Below are 20,834 nucleotides of genomic sequence, written 5' to 3' on the forward strand. Positions count from 1 at the left end.
TATACGTTGTCTATGATGTTCTGCAGATTCATGAGAAAGGAAATACCTTAAAAGTAGCCAGAGAAAAAGAGAATATCTACGAGGAAGTCACAATTACACTGACAACTAACTTCATAATCAACAATGGAACCCAAAGACAGTGGATTAAAATAGTAAAAGTCCTAACAGATAATGAACTATCAACAGGGAAATGCACGTTTAGTGAATCTTTCATGAATAAAGGTGAATAAAATGACTTTTAGGCAAATGAAAAAAGAATTTACTACTAACAAACACTCATTAAAGGAACTTCTAATAAATATAATTTAAAAGAAAGAAGATTGATCCCAGAGTTAGGTGTAAAGAACAATAGATGAGGAAATGTTATGCAAAAATGTTGTAAATACAGTGGTACTCGGTACTTGTCGTTAATTTGTTCCAGAACAAATGTGATGAATGCTGGAACCAACGAGTGCCGAAACTGACTTATACAAGTTCTAGCAAGTGCGAGGAGTCCTGAGCAAGCGCCGAGTGCTGAAACATTTTTTTTCTCATCAAAATAGACAAGAACAGGGTTTGACGAATTCTGAAGCCAATGAGTACTGAGGTATCACTGTACGTAGTTAAATCTAAACAAACAGAAACCATATTAAAAAAGTTTCATTTTTGTGGGCTACATTAAAATTTTAAAATTCTATTATAAAAGATAAAAGTCAGGTCACATACTAGAAGATCTTTGCAATGCATGAGCTATAACAATAATAGTAATAGTAATAACCAAACACATAGTGCTTATTATGGGTCAGGCATAAATATAAATACTCATTTATTTATATACATATAAGTTAAATGCATTATATATAAGTATATGTTTTATGTATAAGTATATATGTATATACACTTCATATATACACATAAATTTGTAAACTTATTTAACTTACATATTACATATATTTTTATGATATATACATATAAGTATACACACACATACTTAGATATACCTAGACTTGTTTAATAACTCTACAAGATCTGTCCAGAAAGTATTCAGCAATTTAATATAAAGAATAGAGGCATTTATTGAAGAAGATAGAAAGTACAAGAAACATTGTACATAGGGCAGTGATGCCTCAGTTACCTTCAATGTAGGCACCTTGGGACCTCACTCAGTTCTCCCAATTGCCATCAGCTGCCTTGTTGTATTTTCCGAAATCTCATCGATGGCCTGAAATCTCTTCCCTTTCAAAGGTGATTTTAGTTTTGGGGAATGGCAGACGTCACAGGGCACCAGATCTGGGCTGTAGGGAGGCTGAGTCACCTGGGTGATTTGATGTTTCACCAAAAATCTCTGCACGAGACATGATACATGAGTGGATGCGTTGTCATGATGAAGCTGCCAATCACCAGTTGCCCATAGCTGTGCTGAATCCTTTTGAATCATCCGAATAGTTTCCACAGAGGAATGTTCAAGCCTTACAAATAATCTTTTTTTTTAATTACCATTTAGTCCCCCTATATGCCCCTCCACCCAGCAATCATCACACTGTTGTCCATGTCCCTGAGTGCTTTTTCCTTTTTGCTCAATCCCTTCATTTCTTCATTTTCCCCTCCCACCTAGCTGTCATCCTGCGCTCCATCTGAGTCTGTCCCCATTTTCCTTGTTGGTTCAGTTTGTTCATTAGATCCACATATCAGTGAAATTATATGGTATTTGCCTTTCTCGGACTGGCTTTCTTCACTCAGCACAATGTTCTCCAGGTCCATCCATGCTGTTGCAAAGGGTAAAATTTTCTTTTTTATGGCTGAGTAGTATTCCATTGTGTAAATGTCCCATAGTTGTTTTATCCACTCATTTACTGATGGACACTTGGGCTGCTTCCATATCTTGGAAATTGTAAATAACGCTATGATGAACATCGGGGTGCTTATGTTATTTCAAATTAGTGTTTTGGGTTCCTTCAGATATATTCCCAGAAGTGGGATTTCTGGGTCAAAAGGTAAGATCCATTTTTAATTTTTTGAGGTATCTCGATGCTGCTTTCCACAGTGGCTGCACCAGTCTGCATTCCCACCAACAGTGCAGAGGGTTCCAGTTCTCCACATCCTCACCAGCATTTGTTATTTGTTGCTTTATTGTTGATAGCCATTCTGACAGCTGTGAATGATATCTCATTGTCGTTCACTTTGCATTTCTCTGATGATTAGTGACATTGAGCATCTTTTCACATGTATATTTGCCATCTGTATGTCCTCTTTGGAGAATTATCTATTCAGGTTCTTTGCACATTTTTAATTGGATTGTTTGCTTTTTCGGTGTTGAGTTTTGTAAATACTTTATAAATATTGGATATTAACACCTTATTAGATGTACCAGTGAATATGTTCTCCCATTCTGTGGGTTGTCTTTTTATTTTGTTGAGATTTCCTTGTCTGTGAAAAAACTTTTTAGCTTGATGTAGTCCTGTTTGTTTTTTCTTTTGTTTCCCTTGCCTGGGGAGATATATCAGATAAAAGATTGCTATGAGCAATGTCTGAGATTTTGCTGTTTGTTTTCTTCTAGATTTTTATGGTTTCTGGGTATAATAAGTCAGTCAATCCATTTTGAATTTATTCTTGTGTGTGGTGTAAGAAGGTGGTCTAGTTTCATTTTTCTGCATGTATCTGTCCAATTTTCCCAACATCATTTATTGAGTGAACTATCTTTAACCATTGTACGTGCTTGCTTCCTCTGTCAAATATTAATTAACTATAAAAGTATGGGATTATTTCTGGGCTCTCTATTCTGTTCTATTGATCTATGTGTCTATTTTTATGCTACAATGATGCTGTTTTGATTACTATGGCCTTATAGTACAGTTTGATATTAGGTAGTGTGATTCCTCCAGCTTTGTTCTTCTTTCTCAGGAGCACTGTTGCTATGCGAGGCCTTTTCTGGTTCCATATAAATTTTTTGAAATATTTGTTTTAGTGCTGTAAAATATGTAATTGGAATCTTGATAGGAATTATGCTGAATCGATAGATTGCTTTGGGTAGTATGGACATTTTAAAGATGTTAATTCTTCCTATCCATGAACACGGTATATGCTTACACTTATTTGTATTTTCTCCCATTGCTTTCTTCAGTGCCTTATAATTTTCTGAGTACAGGTCTTTTACATCTTTGGTTAGATTTATTCCTAGGTATTTTATTCTTTTTGAAGGAATGTGAATGGGATTGTTTTCTTAACTTCCCTTTCTGTTAGTTCATTATTGACATGCAAAAAAATGCAACTGACTTCTGAATGTTAATTTTGTATCCTGCTACTTTGCTGAACTCATTTATCAGTTCTAGTAGTTTCTTGGTGGAATCTTTGGGGTTTTCTACATACAGTATCATGTCATCTGCAAATAAATACAGTTTTACTATTTCATTTCCAATTTGGATGCCTTTTATTTCTTCTTCTTGTCTGATTGCTGTGGCTAAGACTTTCAGTACTATGTTGAACAAGAGAGGTGAAAGTGAACATCCCTGTCTTGTTCTCGATCCTAAGGGGAACACTGGTAGTTTTTGCCCATTGAGTAAGATGCTGGCTGTATGTTTGTCAGATATGGCTTTTATTATGTTTAGGTATGTTCCTTCTATTCCCACTTTGCTGAGTGTTTTTATCATAAATGGGTGCTAGATTTTTCAGCTGCTTTTTTTTTGCATTGATTGATGTAGTCATGTAACTTTTTCCCTTCATTTTGTGTATGTGGTGAATCACTTTTATTGATTTGCGAATGTTGTACCAACCTTGCATTCCTGGAATAAATCCCACTTGATCATGGTGTATGATCATTTTGATTTATTTCTGTATTCAGTTTCCTAATATTTTGTTGAGGATTTTAGCATCTATGTTCATCAGGGATATTGGCCTATAATATTCTTTCTCTATAGTGTCTTTATCTGGCTTGGAATTAGGATAATGCTAGCCTCGTAAAGTGAGTTTGGGAGCCTTCTCTCCTCTTGAATTTATGAAATAGTTTGGGAAGGAGAGGTGTTAGTTCTCAGAATGTTTGGTAAAATTCACCTATGAAGCCATTAGGTCCAGGGCTTTGGTTTGTTGGGAATATTTTGATTACGACTTCAATTTCACTAGGTGTAATCTGTCTATCCAGATCTCTGATTCTTCCTGATTTAGTTTTGGAGGATTGTATGTTTATAGAAGTTTATCCATTTCATCCAGGTTGTCATGTTTGTTGGCATATAATTGTTCATAATATTTTCTTACAATCCCTTGTATTTCTTTGGTGTCAGTTGTTATTTCTCATTCATTTCTCATTTTATTTAATTGGGTCCTTTCTCTTTTCTTCCTGATGAGTTTGGTTAAAGGTTTGTCAATCTTGTTTATCTTTTCAAAGAACCAGCTTTTGGATTCCTTGATCTGTTATATCATTTTTTTAGATTCTATTTTACTTATTTCTGCTCTGTTCTTAATTATTTCCTTCCTTCTATTCACTTCGGGCTTTGTTTGTTATTCTTTTTCAATTTCCTTTAAGTGTGAAGTTAGATTGTTTCTTTGAGCCTTTTCTTCCTCCTCCTCCTCCTCCTTCTTCTTTCTTTTTGAGGTAGACCTGTAATGCTATGAGTTACCCTCTTAGGATTGCTTTCCCAGTGTCCCACAGGTTTTGGATTGTTGTGTTCTCATTTTTATTTGTTTCAAGTTATACTTTGATATCTTCTTTGATCTTGTTGTTGACCCATTGTTTCATAACATGTTATTTAGCTTCCAAAGTCTTTGTGTGTTTTTCAGCGATCTTCTTGTGATTGATTTCTTAGTTTCATAGCATTGTGATCAAAGAAGATGCTTAATATGATTTCAATCTTCTTAAATTTATTGAGACTTGTTTTGTGTCCTAACATGTGGTCTATCCTAGAAGATGTTCCATGTGCACTTGAAAACTATGTATATTCTTCTGCTTTGGGGTGAAATGCTCCATAAATATTAATTAAATCCATTTGCTCTAGTGTGTTATTTAAGGCCATGGTCTCCTTGTTGATGTTCTGCCTGGAAGATCTATCCATTGAAGTCAATAGGGTGTTAAAATCCCCAACTATGATTGTACTTCTGTTGATCTCTCCCTTTATGTCCATCAAGATTTGCTTTACATATTTAGGTGCTCCTATGTTGGATGCATAAAAGTTTACTAGGGTTGTAACCTCTTGTTGGATTGTTCCTTTTATCATTATGTAGTGTCATCCTTTGTCTCCTACTACAACCTTGGTTCTAAAGTCTATTTTGTTGGATATAAATATTGTTACCCCAGCTTCTTTCCCTTTTTCATTTGCATGAAATGTCTTTTTCCATCCCTTTACTTTTAGCCTGTGTGTATCTTTTGATTCAAGATAGGTCTCTTGGAGACAGCATATATATGGGTCTTGTTTTCTTATCCATTCAGTTAGCTACCCTATGTCTTTTGGTTGGAGCACTTAAGACATTTACATTTAAGGTGATTATTGATAGATAAATATGTAGTGCCATTTTATTGTTAGACTGTTTTCCTCTGTTTTTTTTTCTTTCTCTTTTTCTTCTTCTTCTTAAAGCAAGCCCTTTAACATTTGTTGCAGTATTACTGGTTTAAGGTTAAACTCTTTTAGCTTTTGTTTGTCTGGGAAGCCCCTTATTTCTCCTTCAATTTTAAATGGTATCCTTGCTGGGTAAAGTAGCCTTGGTTGTAGGTCCTTGATTTTCATCACCTTGAATATTTCATGCTACTCCCTTCTGGCCTGAAATGTTTCCGTTGAGCAATCAGATGACAGTTTCATCGGTGCTCCCTTGCAGCTAACTAGCTGCTTTTCTCTTGTGGCTTTTAGGATTCTCTCCTTGTCTTTAAGCCTTGTCATTTTAATTATGATGTGTCTAGACATAAACCTCTTTGGGTCCAACTGGTTTGGGACCCTCTGAGCTTCCTGGACTTGTGTGTCTTTCTCCTTCACCAGATTAGGGAAGTTTTCAGTGTATATTTCTTCAAATAGATTCTCTATCCCTTGCCCACTCTCTTCTCCTGGTATTCCCATGATATGGATGTTGTTACAATTCATGTTGTCCAAAATGTTTCTTAAGCTCTCCTCATTTTTTGAAATTCTTTTTTCTTTTTGCTGCTTTGCCTGGTTGTTTTGTTCTACCTTGTCTTCCAAATCACTGATTTGAACCTCTGTTTCATGTAACCTACTGTTTATTCCTTCCAGTGTATTATCTATTTTAGATACTGCATTCTTTATTTCTGATTGCTCCTTTTTTATGGTTTCTATGTCTTTTTTCATGCTGTTGAGTACCCTTATAATCATTACTCTAAACTCTCTATCTGCTAAGTTGCTTGCCTCCATTTCATGTAGTTTTCTTTCAGAATTCTTGTTTTTTTCATTTGGGGTCTGTTTCTTCATCTTCCAATTTTGGCTGCTTCTTTGTATTTTCAGCCTTAGTTATTAAACTAATCAATCTGTAATCAGCAGCCTGGCTTAATAAGCTCCACAGGGTGGGGCAGAGTAATTCCTGCAGGCAGGGCTATTGCTTCCCCTCAGGTGGATGCCATTTGGAGTGGAGTGCTCTGCCTGAGAAAGATGGCTTCTGCAGTATGGTGAATAACTCAGCATAGGGATCCTGGAGGCTGTTCCTTCACTTCTCTCCTCAGAGCCACCGACCCAGATTCTCCTCAAGTGTCTCTAGTCCACTCTGCCCTCCCTCTGTCAGAGCCCAAGGTAGGTGGCTGCAAATGAAATTTTGTGCATTGGCCCTTTAAGAGTCTTTGCATCTCCAGCCATCTTTCCCTGGCAGACAGGAACCCTGCTGCTTTTCACAGCTGGATGTTATCTGGGTTCCTTTCAGGCTCAGGTGCTGTATAAGCTTGGGGTTTAGACCCCACGCTTCTCATGGGAACAACCTGGCCACTGAAATATCCCTCTGGACTTCAGCTGCTGCCTGTGGGAGCCCCACCAGCCCTCTTGCACCTCCTCTGCACTCCCTACCAGTCTCATTGTGGTGAACTGGTTTCTTCTGTCCATCCTTTATTATACAGCTTCTCTCCAGCCTGTGTTCAGTTGGTTATTCAGGATGATTTCTCTACAATTTAGTTGTAATTCCAGATTGGTCCTGGGAGGAGGTTAGTGTAGCTCCCACTTATACCTGTCATCTTGGATCTCTTGCTCAGTCATTTTGAATGCCGCGGCCACAGAGTACATATGCTTACTCAACGGCATCTAACCACTCCCACTGACAGGTACAGTGCAGTTGTCATCGTTCACACATGTGCATTCCAGTCCACTCTCCTTGGCTGCCAGGTTACACTGACGTCACGCAAACTGTTCTCATTATATTAACAATGGCTGGGCTTTTTCTGGACAGACCTCTGTATGCGTTATGTATCACTTCTTTATTTTACAGATGGGTAAACTGAGGTGAGATGTTATTTGTCCAAAGTCACATAGTTGATGGCAGATCTTGAATTCATACTGAAGCAGTGTTGCTCCTGTTAACAAAGGATCAATATCCAGAAAAAAAAACCCTCCTAAAAACCAACGAGGAAAAGAAAATAGAAAAAAATTAGGCAAAGAATATTGCACTGGCCATTCATAGAAGAAATCTGAATAGCCTGTGAATGAACAAAAAGGTGCTCAATTATGGAAATGTAAATTAAAACACACTGATCTAACAAAAAACGGTCAGCTAAAGCCAAGTGTGGAGGAGAATGTGGAGAAATGACAACTCTTACGACATGGTGGAAATAATGCTGGAACCACCGTTCCAGAAAGAGCGACTGGACAGTATTTGGTAGAGCTGGAGATGTGAACCCTGTGGTTCAGCCATTCCACACCTGGGCTATAGCCTGGGGACACCGGTGCATGCTCGCTCACCATGGGCAAGGTGCTCGTCGATGCCTGGCTCACAATGGAGAAAATATGTCAGTGTTAGTCTGCGGGAGGAGGCATCAACAAACGGTGGTATATTCACTTAATATCAGATTCTATTGTCAGAATAGAATTTCAGATTCTATTCTGACATTAAAATTGGTGAATTATCTTGAAATGTATAATCAAGGATAAACCTAGAAAAGACAATATTGAGTGTAAAAGTTTGTAAAGGTAGAGTGTGATGTTATATATGCAACTATGATACAGTGTGGTGTTTACAGAGAGACACATTTGTAATACGAATGTAAGACTCTGTGGGAAGCATTCACACCAAATGCAGCTCAATGGAGAAAAGAGAGAAAGTATATTGAAACTGGAGAAGTGCTCAGAAAGGGGCTTCTACTCCATCTGTCACATTTTATTTTTAAAAACTCTTGCAAAATGTTAACATTTGTTAGATATAAAAAAGTAGGAACATGGTTTTATGATGTTACTCTCTGGAAGTTTTCTCTACATTTGAAATGTTTATTAAAAATAAACTCATTTATTTTTGAGTTTTAAATTTGTATCTTGTTACACATCTGTAAAATAGTATCATAAACCTTTGCCTACTGAGACATGTATAAGGATAAATTCTAAAGTACTGTTTCAAGTAACAAATATCCTAACACAATTTTAATGCCTCAAAAGCACTTTGTTCTGGTATCTGTAGTTGCATTCTATGTCTCACAGTCAAAATCCTCCAGAAGGCTTCGGAAGCAGTGGTTGTAAAATGGTACCGCATTACACTGCTTACTGTAGGCCAGGCAATGTGTAGGTGCTTTCACATGTTCATTTAATCCTCCCTACAACCCTCTATATGAAATAAGTAGGTTTATTATTTCCATTTTACAAATTATTTTCACTTGATAATTGAGGCACAGGGAGATAAAGTAACTTGTACCAGGAAACAGTAAACCCAAACCCAAGTAGTCTGGCACAATCCTTTTTTTTAATAAAGTTTTTTTTTTTTTTAATTTATTGGTTTGAGAGAGGAAGAAGAGGAAGAAGAATCAGCAGCAGCAGAGATTGAGAGGTGGGGGGAGAGAGAGAGAGAGAGACATTGATTTGTTGTTCCATTTATTTATGCATTTATTGGATGATTCTTATATGTCCTGACTGGGGATTGAACCTGCAACCTTGGCGTATTGGGATGATGCTCTAACCAACTGAGCTAACTTGCCAGGGCCACAGTGCTGTTTTTAACTACTACTCTGGACTGAAGGCTATGTGGCCATCTGGGTGAACTGATCTTGTACCCTTCCCTGTGAAAGCCCACCCTAGTCTTTCTTCCACTCCTCAGCCACCTGTCTTCTTCCACTCATGACATTTTCTCCCTTCATTTTCATACTCTTTTTTTCTTAAGCATAGGCAATGTGGGCAAGGAAAAAAAAAGCCACACTAATAGTTTTGGGGAGAAGTACTAAGTTCTGAAGTCATCTATCTGCAGCCAATGAAATGTCACGTTTTCATTCCTGGGCGGCCCCCATGGTGTGACACTGATTGGGTGGAATATGTGTGCGACCGCCCAGGCACAGGATGTAGTGCACTGTTTCAGCACATTGGAAAGCATGGTAAAGAAGCTGGTTACATTTGGTGTCAACAGCAACACACATTATTGAAGCTATATGTACTAGCGATTTTCCTAAGCTAGTTTAAGAGACAGTAGTAGAATGAAGAGAATGTTTGCATTTATAAAACATTTTAAACTTATGGTTTTAATTAATTGCTTAATATTTAAAAAATGAACTGAAACCTGACAGATTGTATAACTTTAATATTTGAAAAGTTTTACCCAGAAGTTGACAACTTAATACAATACAGATTTGTACAAAAAACAGGTTAAAAACCTCCGATCATACAGACAAATATGACTAAGCAAAGATTAAAAAAGGACAGGACATTTTATAAATGATGATAAATACTGTATAATGATTTAAGTTACTGTGGCAGATACAAAAAACCAAGAATTCATTAACAGATTATATAAAAAAGCAGTAACATGAATTTTTAGCTGTTTAAATTAACGAAATGTAACAGTAGTGTTTTTTTTTTAAATGAGGTATTATTACACTGTAAACCCAAAACAGCATAAATAAATAAAGGCAATGTGCAATTAAGTGATAAATGGTTATAAATTTCAACTTACAACAGACAACAAAAGTTTTCCAGTTACTTACGGACTTTGTCATTTAAAAGTCTGGCTTGCTTGTGTACTTCTTATTTAAAAATGACACACCTATTGCTATACAAGCACGTCATTAAACATGCAGATGAAGCCACTACAATTTCCCATCTCTACCAAGTAAAAACTTTATTTTCATTTTATTTAAAACACTTAAATCTGGTTTCTTATACGTGATTCTTTTGTGCTTATTAGTTAGTAGTAACCTACGTTAAACATCTTACTTTCTAGTTCTAGCGGCGTAAGAGAGAAGCAGTTTTATTTGCATGTAGATAAAAAACAGAGCGAACAAAATGAAACCAACATGCCTTGAACTCTCTTAGGCTTTCCAAGATTTTGAAGAAAATCCTTTAAATAGTATATCTAAATGAAAAAGCAGAGTCACTTCTGCTTCAAAGAGAATAGTAAACCAAGATTCGTGGCCTAGCTTCCGAACTGCAGGAAAACAAGCTGATTAGTTCCTTCACCCTAAAAGAATTCTGCTGGTTGGGTGCAGGAAGCATAGCGGTAAGAAAATAACGTAGTTCAGAAAAAATTGTGGGAAAGTATTATTTGCATGTGAACCATATGCTGGTACTAAATGCTGGCTTCCTTATTATTGCAAATATATCTTCAGAGTTCTCTGAAGGAACATAGAGAAGTCTTGATTAGGAAATATTTATAGCATGCTAATAAAACTGCTTCATTTGCTGTAAATTAAAAAGAAAACCATTTACTGTCTGATTTAAAATACATTTCCTTTTTACATGCTACTTTATTAGAAACTCCCAAAAGGGTACTTTTGAATTTACTATACTCAGAATTCAGTGAAAAACAAACATTTTGATCAAAATGTTGAACTTGATTATTTTACACCAAGTACGTCATTTTGACAGAAATGTTATGTATTCACTTTTGTCAAATATCTTATCCTAACCTTTCCCCAAAATTAGTGTTTCAGACAACTGATGATCAAAAAATATTACAAATAAGCCTTGTACATCAATCAAAGTATATATAAAAACATTTTCTTTTGTGCTTATAACTGACTTAATTTATCAATGATTAGTTATGTGATTTCTTTTTTAATATCACAACCCTTAAGAAGAAAGGATCTTTATACAAATATTACAGAGTACTCAAAGTTACTAATGCCAATGTGCATGCAGACTAACAATACTAGAAAGAATATAACCTGGATCCAATTAGTCTGAAAATAGTTACACTCTTGTACAGTCATCTTTATTGATTTGTAAAAGCTGTATACACATCTAAAACCCTGAATTTACTTTGTAAAAATAAATCTTTAGCAATAAATTGCACTATCAAAATCCCATTATTCTCAGGCTATTCTGTAGTTATTTACATGCTTTTCAGCAACGGCTGAAAAGAATCTTATGGGACCAAAACCAGTATATGAAAAACCCTGTAAATTGCATTTGCAATTATCCTGTTGTTTACCTCTACGTGAAAATACGGCTACATGCCTTACATTAATGACAACGTGGCTCTCTGCGTTGCTACTGGGTCCCAGCAGCACACACTCTGTCCTGGGTTCCACTGTATTGTCAGTGCGTTCTTTCCTGCACCCTGCCTCCCCAGTGGAACCCCTGCGATACACTACTTATGGAGAATGAGAGGGCGCTATAAAAAACAAGGGCCGGACCCACACCTTTCTCGGCCATCTGGTCTCTCCCTCACTCAAGCAGTATCTGTGGTTTTAGAAAATCATGCCTCTACCAACATACTTCATATTTGATTTTTTAAAAAAGTCAGTATTTTAAAGTTGGTGAGCTCTGTTAAGTTGTTTTGAGACGAAAACATGAAAAGGTTAAAGGCACAATAAGAGGGAAGTGAATGCTACATATAAAATATGTTTCAAGTCTTCTAGGTTATTCAAGTCCAAAACCTTCTGAATTTGAAATTCCAATGATCAATTTCTGTTTCAGGTCCTTTTTGCTTTTGTAAGGGGGAAGGCAAAGTTGATTGAAGCACGTGTGAGCCACAGGCAACCTAGGAAAAACATTTTTTTTAAAGATACTAAGCATTAAAACACACGTAGAATGAGTGCTAAGCGACTTTGAAAATACCAGGACACACCCATTCAAATCTCTACTTTCCCAAGAGAAGACTCATGCTTTCCTTTACTGAACAAGTACTTACGAAATACCTGCGACGTGTCAGGCCCATTCCCAGACAGCAGGCTGGGTTTGTGGGCGAGACAGTCATCATCTCCGCTCTCACGCGACTTTCGTTCTGGAGGCATTATTTTTGGGTTCGGACAGATCTAAAGCCGAATACTGCCTTCCTCACGTATCAGCTGTGGAGTGGCTTCCCGTCTCCAAACCTCGGTTCCCTCATCGCCAGGCCAGGGCAAACCACCCAATGGGGTTGTTTAGAAGATTAAAAGAGCCTTTTATATAAAACACCTAGCAGAATAGTATAGAGTATAACTGCTACTCCTATTTAAGTCTTGACTGTAAAAAACAAAACAAGACACAAAAGAACACTTGGAAGACACCTGATACCCACACTTTTCAACGTGCGGCCCTCGGTGCACACGCAACACTGCCCTCCGGGCCCTTCGGTTCAGCCCCCCACACCCTCTACCTGCGCATCATTATCTTCCCTCACGGTTTCTACAGATGCCTTAGACCCTCGGCTTTCTGAACTCCCTGCCATCAGAACAGTTGTGAGTGGAAGCAGTGGGAATGGAAAGGAAAAATTCCTGTTCCAAAATGGAAAGAAGAACTGACAGAACTCAGGGAACCTAAGGGGCAGCAGAAGAAAATGACTGTGGTCAATGTACTGTCTACTCAAATCAGCTTTAGAAATGACACGGTTGGGAAAAGAAGTAGGCCAGTATTAATCCATTAACATTATTAGGAAATAACTTAAAGCCATCATTATCATCACCACTTTCATATGCAAAGAGCACTAAATTTTTTTAAAAAAGAGGATTAGTACTACAGGCACTTCGTGTTCTAATTATAATAGCCAAAACCCCCACCTTAGTATTTTTGATAAAAACACCTTTAAATAAAAAGAAGGTTAGACAATACACTACTAAAAGCAAGCCAGTTCTAGAAGAGACTACAAAGCAATAGACTTAGCAAAGCAAAAAGTTAATGGAAAGGAGTTATCATCAGTTAGCATTGGTAAATCTGAAAAATTAATACCGCACCTTAAGCAACAGCCTCTTTCATTTCAAGACCATATTTACTCCCAAAATTTTTCTATGAAGTTGACTTCAAAACGAAAGAAGCCTCTAATTATAAACATATTATTAATAGCAAAAGTTGTAGATTAAAAATAAAATTATACTCTGGAAATTTACCAATTAGTAGAAGTCTCATTCTTCGAGATTTTAAAGTTCAGATCAGCCATTCCTCCCACAGGAACTCTGTCACTTCCTGTAGTAAAATGCAGCAGCTTCTTTTGAAGATCGAGAGGAAATCCCAGCACAACATCCCAAAAGTATCTAGAGAACAGCAAAGGAGACGGATACAAAATGTCCTGAAAAAATCCTGCAAGTCAGGATAAAGCAGTGATTTTCAACCAGTGCCACAAGAATTTTTAAGACATGCAACACCTGACTATTTAGGCAGGGACACCGACCTCTTTTCCCTTGGACTGTCAAATAAAAAGATGACAACAGCCAACAAATAGCTGTCCTGTGTGAATGAATCAAAATTATACCTTTTTTGGTCAGGTCAGCAAAAAATATATTTTTTGGTGTGCCACAGAATTTTAGTAATTGGTTTATGTGTGCCACGAGATGAAGGTTTAAAATCACTGGACTAAGTAATACAAAGGAAGCTTGAAGGATAAAAACCTTCCCTAAACACGCATGGTGCCCTTACTGTGAAATAAAGGAATGACAAGCTTCTATATATGAATTAGATTTCTGACTGACATTATTATAAAAATGCATTTGTATAAAATTATAAAAGTAGCCCAACAGTGGATAGTACGACAGCCAATTTTATTTTTCAGCACAGTGCCATTAAAATGCCTGAAATTCTAGAACCAAAGTCATTTTTTAAAACACAAAACCTCTATATTTTTATAGAAACTTATTTATATCACTCTCTCCCAAGGGGACTGCTAAGTTATTTCATATTTAATATTCTCACATTACTTTTTAGCAGTAAAAGAAGGCAGTGTGGAACGCTACCATATTTCAGCTGACTTGACTCCAAGATCTTAAGTTACACAAGTAAAGGAACCACAGTCTCCTTCGTTCCCCCTTCTGCAACCTCGCTGACAGAGGTGCGAAGTGCTCACCTTATAGTCAAGTCAGTTTTCGCGTAGCCGTCGTACTGCGTGCTTCTCTGCAGGGCGTGCATATCCAGCTCAGGGCTTCCACACACCAGAATCTCCACCTCATCTGGACGAAGCAGCTGCCAATACGTATTTATCAAAAATGAGAATTGAAAAAAGTTAAATTGGAACTGTTTTCAGTTTGCGCTGAATCAAACTCTAAAAATCATGACTTAACAGTAAATCAAACCATTTTTGTAAAGAAAAATCTCCATTTATATTTTCCCTATTGAGGTAAGATATTTTTGCTTTTAAAGGTTTATAAATCTTGTCAAACTACTAGGGTGCTCCCTTTTGCAAACAGTAATTAGCACCTTGCCAGAAAAACGAGCAGATGACTAAGCATGAATCCAAATTACAACTCTTGCTCAAAACCCAGCTTGAAACCCTTAGCTACCTCAGCATCTAGACTTATCTGCCTGCCTCCCTCCAGTGTCCCCGTGTCCCAGTGTCCCTTCCAGCAGTGCACAGGGTGTGTGCACTGTAGAGTGTGTAGGCAGTTGGTTACAGTCTGCTTGTGTTGTACACTTTTTTTTTTTACCTACGTATGTTGTATTCCACTTAAAGAGATTAAAACTGAAAAACAGAAGACAAGCTGTGCCATTTAATTCTTATTCCTCCTCCCTCCACCCCCATGACCACCAGAGAGTCACAGACAAAACTCAGAGCTCAACAAAATGCTCCGCTTTCAAAGGTACTTTTGACAGCAAACATGTGACAAAGGTCCCTCTAAAACAAGCTCTCCTAGGAAAAGTAAATTCCAATGAAAGACCTTACTCCAAACCCCCGTAATACAACTGAGGAGAAACAGAAGTGGTGTGACAGAGTGTGCCCTGGGTAGCTGGGGTGAAGAGCACCAGCTCTTAGGAAACTATGTTTTATCTTACTTCAACGCGGTGTTCTAGATAGCAGCTGGCCCAGTCACAGGGTTCAGATAACTCAAACCAGTCAGTCCCTCATGACTCTGGAGACAAACTACTTCCTGAGGGTAAAGGTCAAGTCAGAGCCTCGGAGGGACCCTTGAAGCAGCAGCAGTCATAAATATTTTCGTTAGTCAGTAAGAGGTGGCTTTTGCTCTGGCGCTTTTGTGTGAACTGTTTTCTGTGCTTTGCCCCTCAGTATTAAGACCCTGAGCCCACAGGTTTTCTTCATCCACTATGTTTGGGGACATTTTTTAAAGCCCTAAAAGACATAGTACAAGGGGAGGAAAATGGAGTTGACTGGTCTTTTTTCCCTTTGGAGAGTTAAGGCTGAAATGGGAGGATATTTTTATTTCTAGCTCTATCTTTAAAAAGTAGAAAACATTTTCTATTTTAAAAGCTTATCTGCTAAAATATTTAAGGAACTATTTGTCAGTTATGATATTACAAAAGCTAACTGTAAGTATGATTTAAAGATTTAAACTCACCATAAGGGCATTTGAAGCACACACACTATGAAATCCATAATAAAATGCAGCGAACTGCTTATAGATGGATTTGTTGAGAAGAAAGTCAACATAAAGCTGTACATATTCTGAAAAGCAATTTTCCATCTGTTACATAGAAGTAAATGGTAAACACTAATGCATTTTAATTAAGAAATGGTGTCTAACTTACCCTTCCTATTTTGATTGGTAACTGGAATTTTATCACCACCTGGCTTTAAATTATAGGACTTAATTATTCCAAATTCTTCTTGAAAAACCTGATGGGAGATTCCAACACAAGATGTTTATTGGTATGGTTGATATACTAACAGGCTTCAGTGAACAGTTCTGTAAAATTTAAAAAGCAGTTTTTCCCCACCTAAATACACAAACTACAGAAATACTAAGCTCTTCTGATATTTGGATTAAGAACGAGGTGTCACGAAACTACTGTGAGGTCAAAAAGTAGGTCTTTAACTTAACTCTGTTGAACACAGTTAAGTACTTGACTGATGTTCACAAAACTCGTGAGGCCACCTAGGTAGCACCCTCTGGAGCTGTGTGTGTTACAGTAATTCCCATCCCCCAGTCACTGTCAGAGGAGTGGAAATGAGAGTTTTGGTCTGATCCGTCTGTTTCTGCTTCTAACTTCTTGCACTGAAGCTACAGGAGAGGCTTATTTTTAGCAGTTGAAAAGCTCCGAGAAAGCACTGCAATCAAGGGAATGTGCCACTTGCCCAGCAGAGCAGCACCCTTACCCTCGGTGAATTTCGTTAAGCACTTAGGTTGACTGCTCCTTTACATGGGTCTCCTTCACTGTCTACTTTATCAGGTTAAGATCCTTTAAGATAGGGGATGGTATGGGTTAATTGATCTTTTCTAGTAACGAGTGTTTCGTAACAAATGGCAATTTTCACACATGAAATACATGGTTAACAGAAAGCTATCTGCCCTCAGCAGTACCTGGAATGTTGAATAGAAATCTTCTTCGACATTGCCCTCGTAGGACAGGAGTTCACTTAATCCGTGGGCCAGCTCCTGTAAACAGAAATCCGTTATCTGTGTTTCTTAAACCAAACAGTATTAACTAAAATAGTTAAGCAGGTCTACTATAGCTCACTTACCTGTGAGACAGAGCAGATACACTTTCAGAGTTTGAAATAAACATAATATTTGAGATGTATTTTCTGGAGCACAAAATGCTTGTTGATAATTTCTACTATCTCTTCTTTGGAGAAAGCCACACAAGAGGAAAATATCTAGTTCAAACTATTCTCAGGCAGCAAGCCAAGAGGGAAATTCTCATCATAACTCCCTGCTTTCTGTGACATTACTATTTGTCAATTTGTAGTATTCCTCACTTTCAATTTATACTCTTAAAATATGCTAATGTTTCAGGATACATTTCTTAAACATAAAAACACAGAGTTCATGCACGTAAATGGGTTATACACGTCAGCTACAGCGCCCTTCTTTCCCAAGAAGCTGGGAACACTGGAAAAACACTTTCCTGGTTTACGTTACAAGTCATGTTACCAAGGAGCAAAGACTTACAAACAGAACAGCCAAACATTAAAATTTTTTTCAGATTTACAAAAAGTTTTTATTTAAAATTACAAGATAAAGAACAGCATGGTTAGAATGATCTTACATACTTAAACACATAATACATTTTCCATCCTATTTAAAACAAACTTTTATACAGATTTAGATGGGCATCGATTTGCAATCACTAATAAAAATTATGGATGCTGAAAATTGAAATTGGGAGATTTGTGATTTTTATTAAGAACTTCAAGGCAATGAATCCAAGGTCAAGGACTTACCATCTTTCAAAGACTAAACTTGCAACAACAGAGTAGCGTCGGCACATCACGGAGTCTTACACTCAGAGCTGCCTCCCTCGGGACTGCAGACCTTTCCTCTCAGCCTTTGTAGTTTCAAACCCCCGTTTTTGTTGAGAATGATCTTCACCGATACTGCCAATGCTAGACTCTTAACTGTGAGATGCTATCTCTAAAATCTTATTTGTTATCCACACAGTTCAACTTTTAAAATGATTTTGTGAACCTATAAGGAGTGTGTGAAAATACAGAATAGTGTTTTTACACGGTTCATATGCCCTGATTGTATTTAATAGTGCATATCTGAGAGTGGCTTAAGCAGAACTGAGAGATAGTATAGTTAGCAATTCCAGGTTATACTTGCCTCTCCTCCACTTTCAACAAAAACCCTGAAGTGTAATTTTTACACTATCGGGAAGATTTCTTAATGCTGTTACTGGAGAATTCTGATGCTTTCAGTCACAGACCACCTCTCAGAGAAGTGGTCATGGGAAATTATTGCATTTATTAACACCATATTGAAGGCACCACTGAGGAGTATTTTGATTAATTTCTGTACTTTTTGTCCCATATTCATAGATTTTAAGAAACATATCTACTATATGCTTCTCTTCGCTTTCCTGTTCACTCTTCGTGGGAATAGTATACAAATGCGTATGGTAAAGAACTGAATAAAAAAGCAAAAATTTTAGGATATATTCTTTACATGAAATGGAAATTAGGTGCCAATTTTCAATAGATGCCATTAGTAAATGAATAATCATTTATAAAATGTTTTAAAAAATTACCCACTTTCCACTACCCTAACATAGCAGCAGTTTTTCCGCTTCCTTTCAATCTTTATAGATGCACGTACACGGAAACTTGTTATTTTCAATAGTTGGTCTCATAGGACCTGCACAACCTAGATTTGTTATTAGAGAGTTAATAAGTCCCGACCGGTGTGGCTCAGTTGGTTGGGCCTTGTCCTGCAAAGCAAAAGGTCACGGGTTTGATTCCTGGTCAGGGCATATGCCTGGGCTGTGGATTCGGTCCCCTGTCAGGGTATGTGTGAGAGGCAACCAATTGATGTTTCTCTTTCACATTGGTGTTTCTCTCGTTCTTTCTCCTTCCCTTCCTCTCTCTCTAAAAGTAAATAAATAATCTCCAAAAAAAAAAAAAGAGCTAATAAAAGAATAGCAGCCCAGTGAAATCTTCAGCTCCACAATATAAAACAGCACTCTGGCATAGTCATTCATAAAATACCATTAACTAAAAAAAGCTGGATGTGAATGAGCCAAATTCAAATAGCTTTAATCATGAGGCAATTTATTGACAAAAATCAATAATAAAGTTATGAAATCAGTGAGAAATTTCGCAAAAATGAAATGAATGTGACAAAAAAATCTAACATGAGACGGTAACTCAGAGATTAGTCTATTTCCATTGTTTTATAGATAAGAAAATTAAGTGAAAAATCCAGGGTCAAAGCTAAGTATGTTGCAGATACAAAACTACAGAAGCAAATCTTTCATTTTCTTAAACAGAGCCTGCTCCGTTTTGCAAGCAGTAAAAAATATTATTATAAGGGATTATCAGGAGGGTGTGTGTATACTCTCTATGTCTCTACTAAATTTTAACTGTATTAAATATAATCAAAAATCTGAATTTTGAACTGAGGACTGTTATGAGATAATCCCGTGAAATTCATGTTGTATTGATTTTAGAGATGATGTTGCATATGCTGTTAATGATATTGCATAATATCATCGTAGTAAGGATAAAGGAGTCAATTACTAAGTGCTTCGTTATTTCATGTAATCCCCTGATACATGAGTTTTACTATTCACTGTTCCTGGAAGAAAAGTAGAGCTCAGAAACTTCAAAGAACTTAGCCAAGGTCGTGGAGCTTATAAATGGCAGAGCTTGGGTTCAAATCTCTGTCTCTGACTTCGAAGCCTGCTCTAATATTTGTAAGAGCTGAAGAGTGCTGCAAGGTGGGAGATGTGTCTCCATAAGGAAAGAAAAAGCTAGATGGGTTACAAAAGTAGAGAGAAATCATATTTAAAAATAAAAATAGCATTAGGAGGAGAAAGACTGTGTAGGCAGAATAGATTAGCATTAACGAATAAGACGCTAGTAACTTTATACTTACAGGCATAATTTGACATAAGTCATCAGTGGTAACACTGCAGATGCCTACTGGCGTATTCTGATCCGTGGGAACGATGGGAGGGCTCAATAATTTCTTGTAACAGCAGGGGGGGAAGCGAATATCCAAGGTAATGCTGTTATAAACAGCTAGTCCCATAAGCTATGCATACTAAATGTTAAGTATTAACATAAATCCATGACAACAAATGACTTTTGAATTATACATCAGTCTATTTCTTGCATACTTCTTTCAGATCTTACACTCACTTTCCAGTTAATCCCACATACTTGCATTCCTTTCATTTATTTCCCCTTTATTTTATATAATTACTTGATTACAAAGAGTCATGTAAAAAGGAGGGGTTCAGTTGATATTAATGATTTCCTTAGAAAATTTTAGCTAAGATCACATCAGATAATTTCAGACATATGTATAAATTATTTAACAAATAAAACATTTTCAAAATTTGAATTTTTAAATTTAAACCAAGATGGTGATTTTATAAGCAGCAGCAGCAATTCATTCAGTAGAACGCACTACAGAACACACTACTAACTTGGGTGGACATTCTAACTACTTTAAAATCAGATACAGACTGTGTAAAGAGCTGAACCGAATAAACAAATGAATACACACACAGACATATGTACACACTTGATAAGTTAACAGGACAATTTCTCTCCTACAGCAATATCTGAAAGGCCTTTATTACGTGGGAGTTTACTCAAAGGGCTCAAGTTAAAAAGCTACAGATATTTATGCATAAACTTTGCCCAACTGTATTTTATTTCTCAGTTACATGGCAGAATATTACATCCATTTGCTGAAAGAGGAGTTTTAGAAAAAATTTCACATTTCAACTGTCAAAAAAGATGATCATGTCCAGTTATTAAAGAAGTCATTAATTTTATAGGCTCAAAAGGAAATCTCAACATACGGGCTGGACAAACTATTACAAACAATATTTAAAATTAGAAGATAGCCAGTGTTTCAATTTGCTAAAGCAGAGTGAGGGTAACAATTTAAGAAACAGATGCGCTATTTCATAGGTAACCATACTGACGAGACAGCAGTGTTT

The 20,834-nt window shown here is 36.9% G+C and overlaps 1 protein-coding gene across 3 annotated transcripts in view; it reads right to left on the reverse strand.

Moving 5' to 3' along the window:
- Positions 1–9,639: 9,639 nt before the first annotated feature.
- Positions 9,640–20,834, reverse strand: part of HECTD2 (HECT domain E3 ubiquitin protein ligase 2) — a 64,020-nt gene continuing 52,825 nt past the window's right edge. For 2 of the 3 annotated variants that reach the window (XM_053922915.1, XM_045197771.2), the window contains exons 15-21: positions 19,757–19,915; positions 16,742–16,816; positions 15,969–16,056; positions 15,779–15,885; positions 14,335–14,450; positions 13,385–13,528; positions 9,640–12,060 (exon numbers count right to left, since the gene is read on the reverse strand). In XM_053922915.1, coding sequence (XP_053778890.1) covers positions 11,940–12,060; positions 13,385–13,528; positions 14,335–14,450; positions 15,779–15,885; positions 15,969–16,056; positions 16,742–16,816; positions 19,757–19,915 — 810 coding nt within the window. In that variant the 3' untranslated portion in view covers positions 9,640–11,939. Of the gene's footprint in view, positions 12,061–13,384; positions 13,529–14,334; positions 14,451–15,778; positions 15,886–15,968; positions 16,057–16,741; positions 16,817–19,756; positions 19,925–20,834 lie in introns of all 3 variants that reach the window. The other variant, XR_011651107.1, reaches the window with a different exon arrangement.

This window comes from Desmodus rotundus, chromosome 4 (genome assembly GCF_022682495.2).
Source record: "Desmodus rotundus isolate HL8 chromosome 4, HLdesRot8A.1, whole genome shotgun sequence".
NCBI classification, from domain to species: Eukaryota; Metazoa; Chordata; class Mammalia; order Chiroptera; family Phyllostomidae; genus Desmodus; species Desmodus rotundus.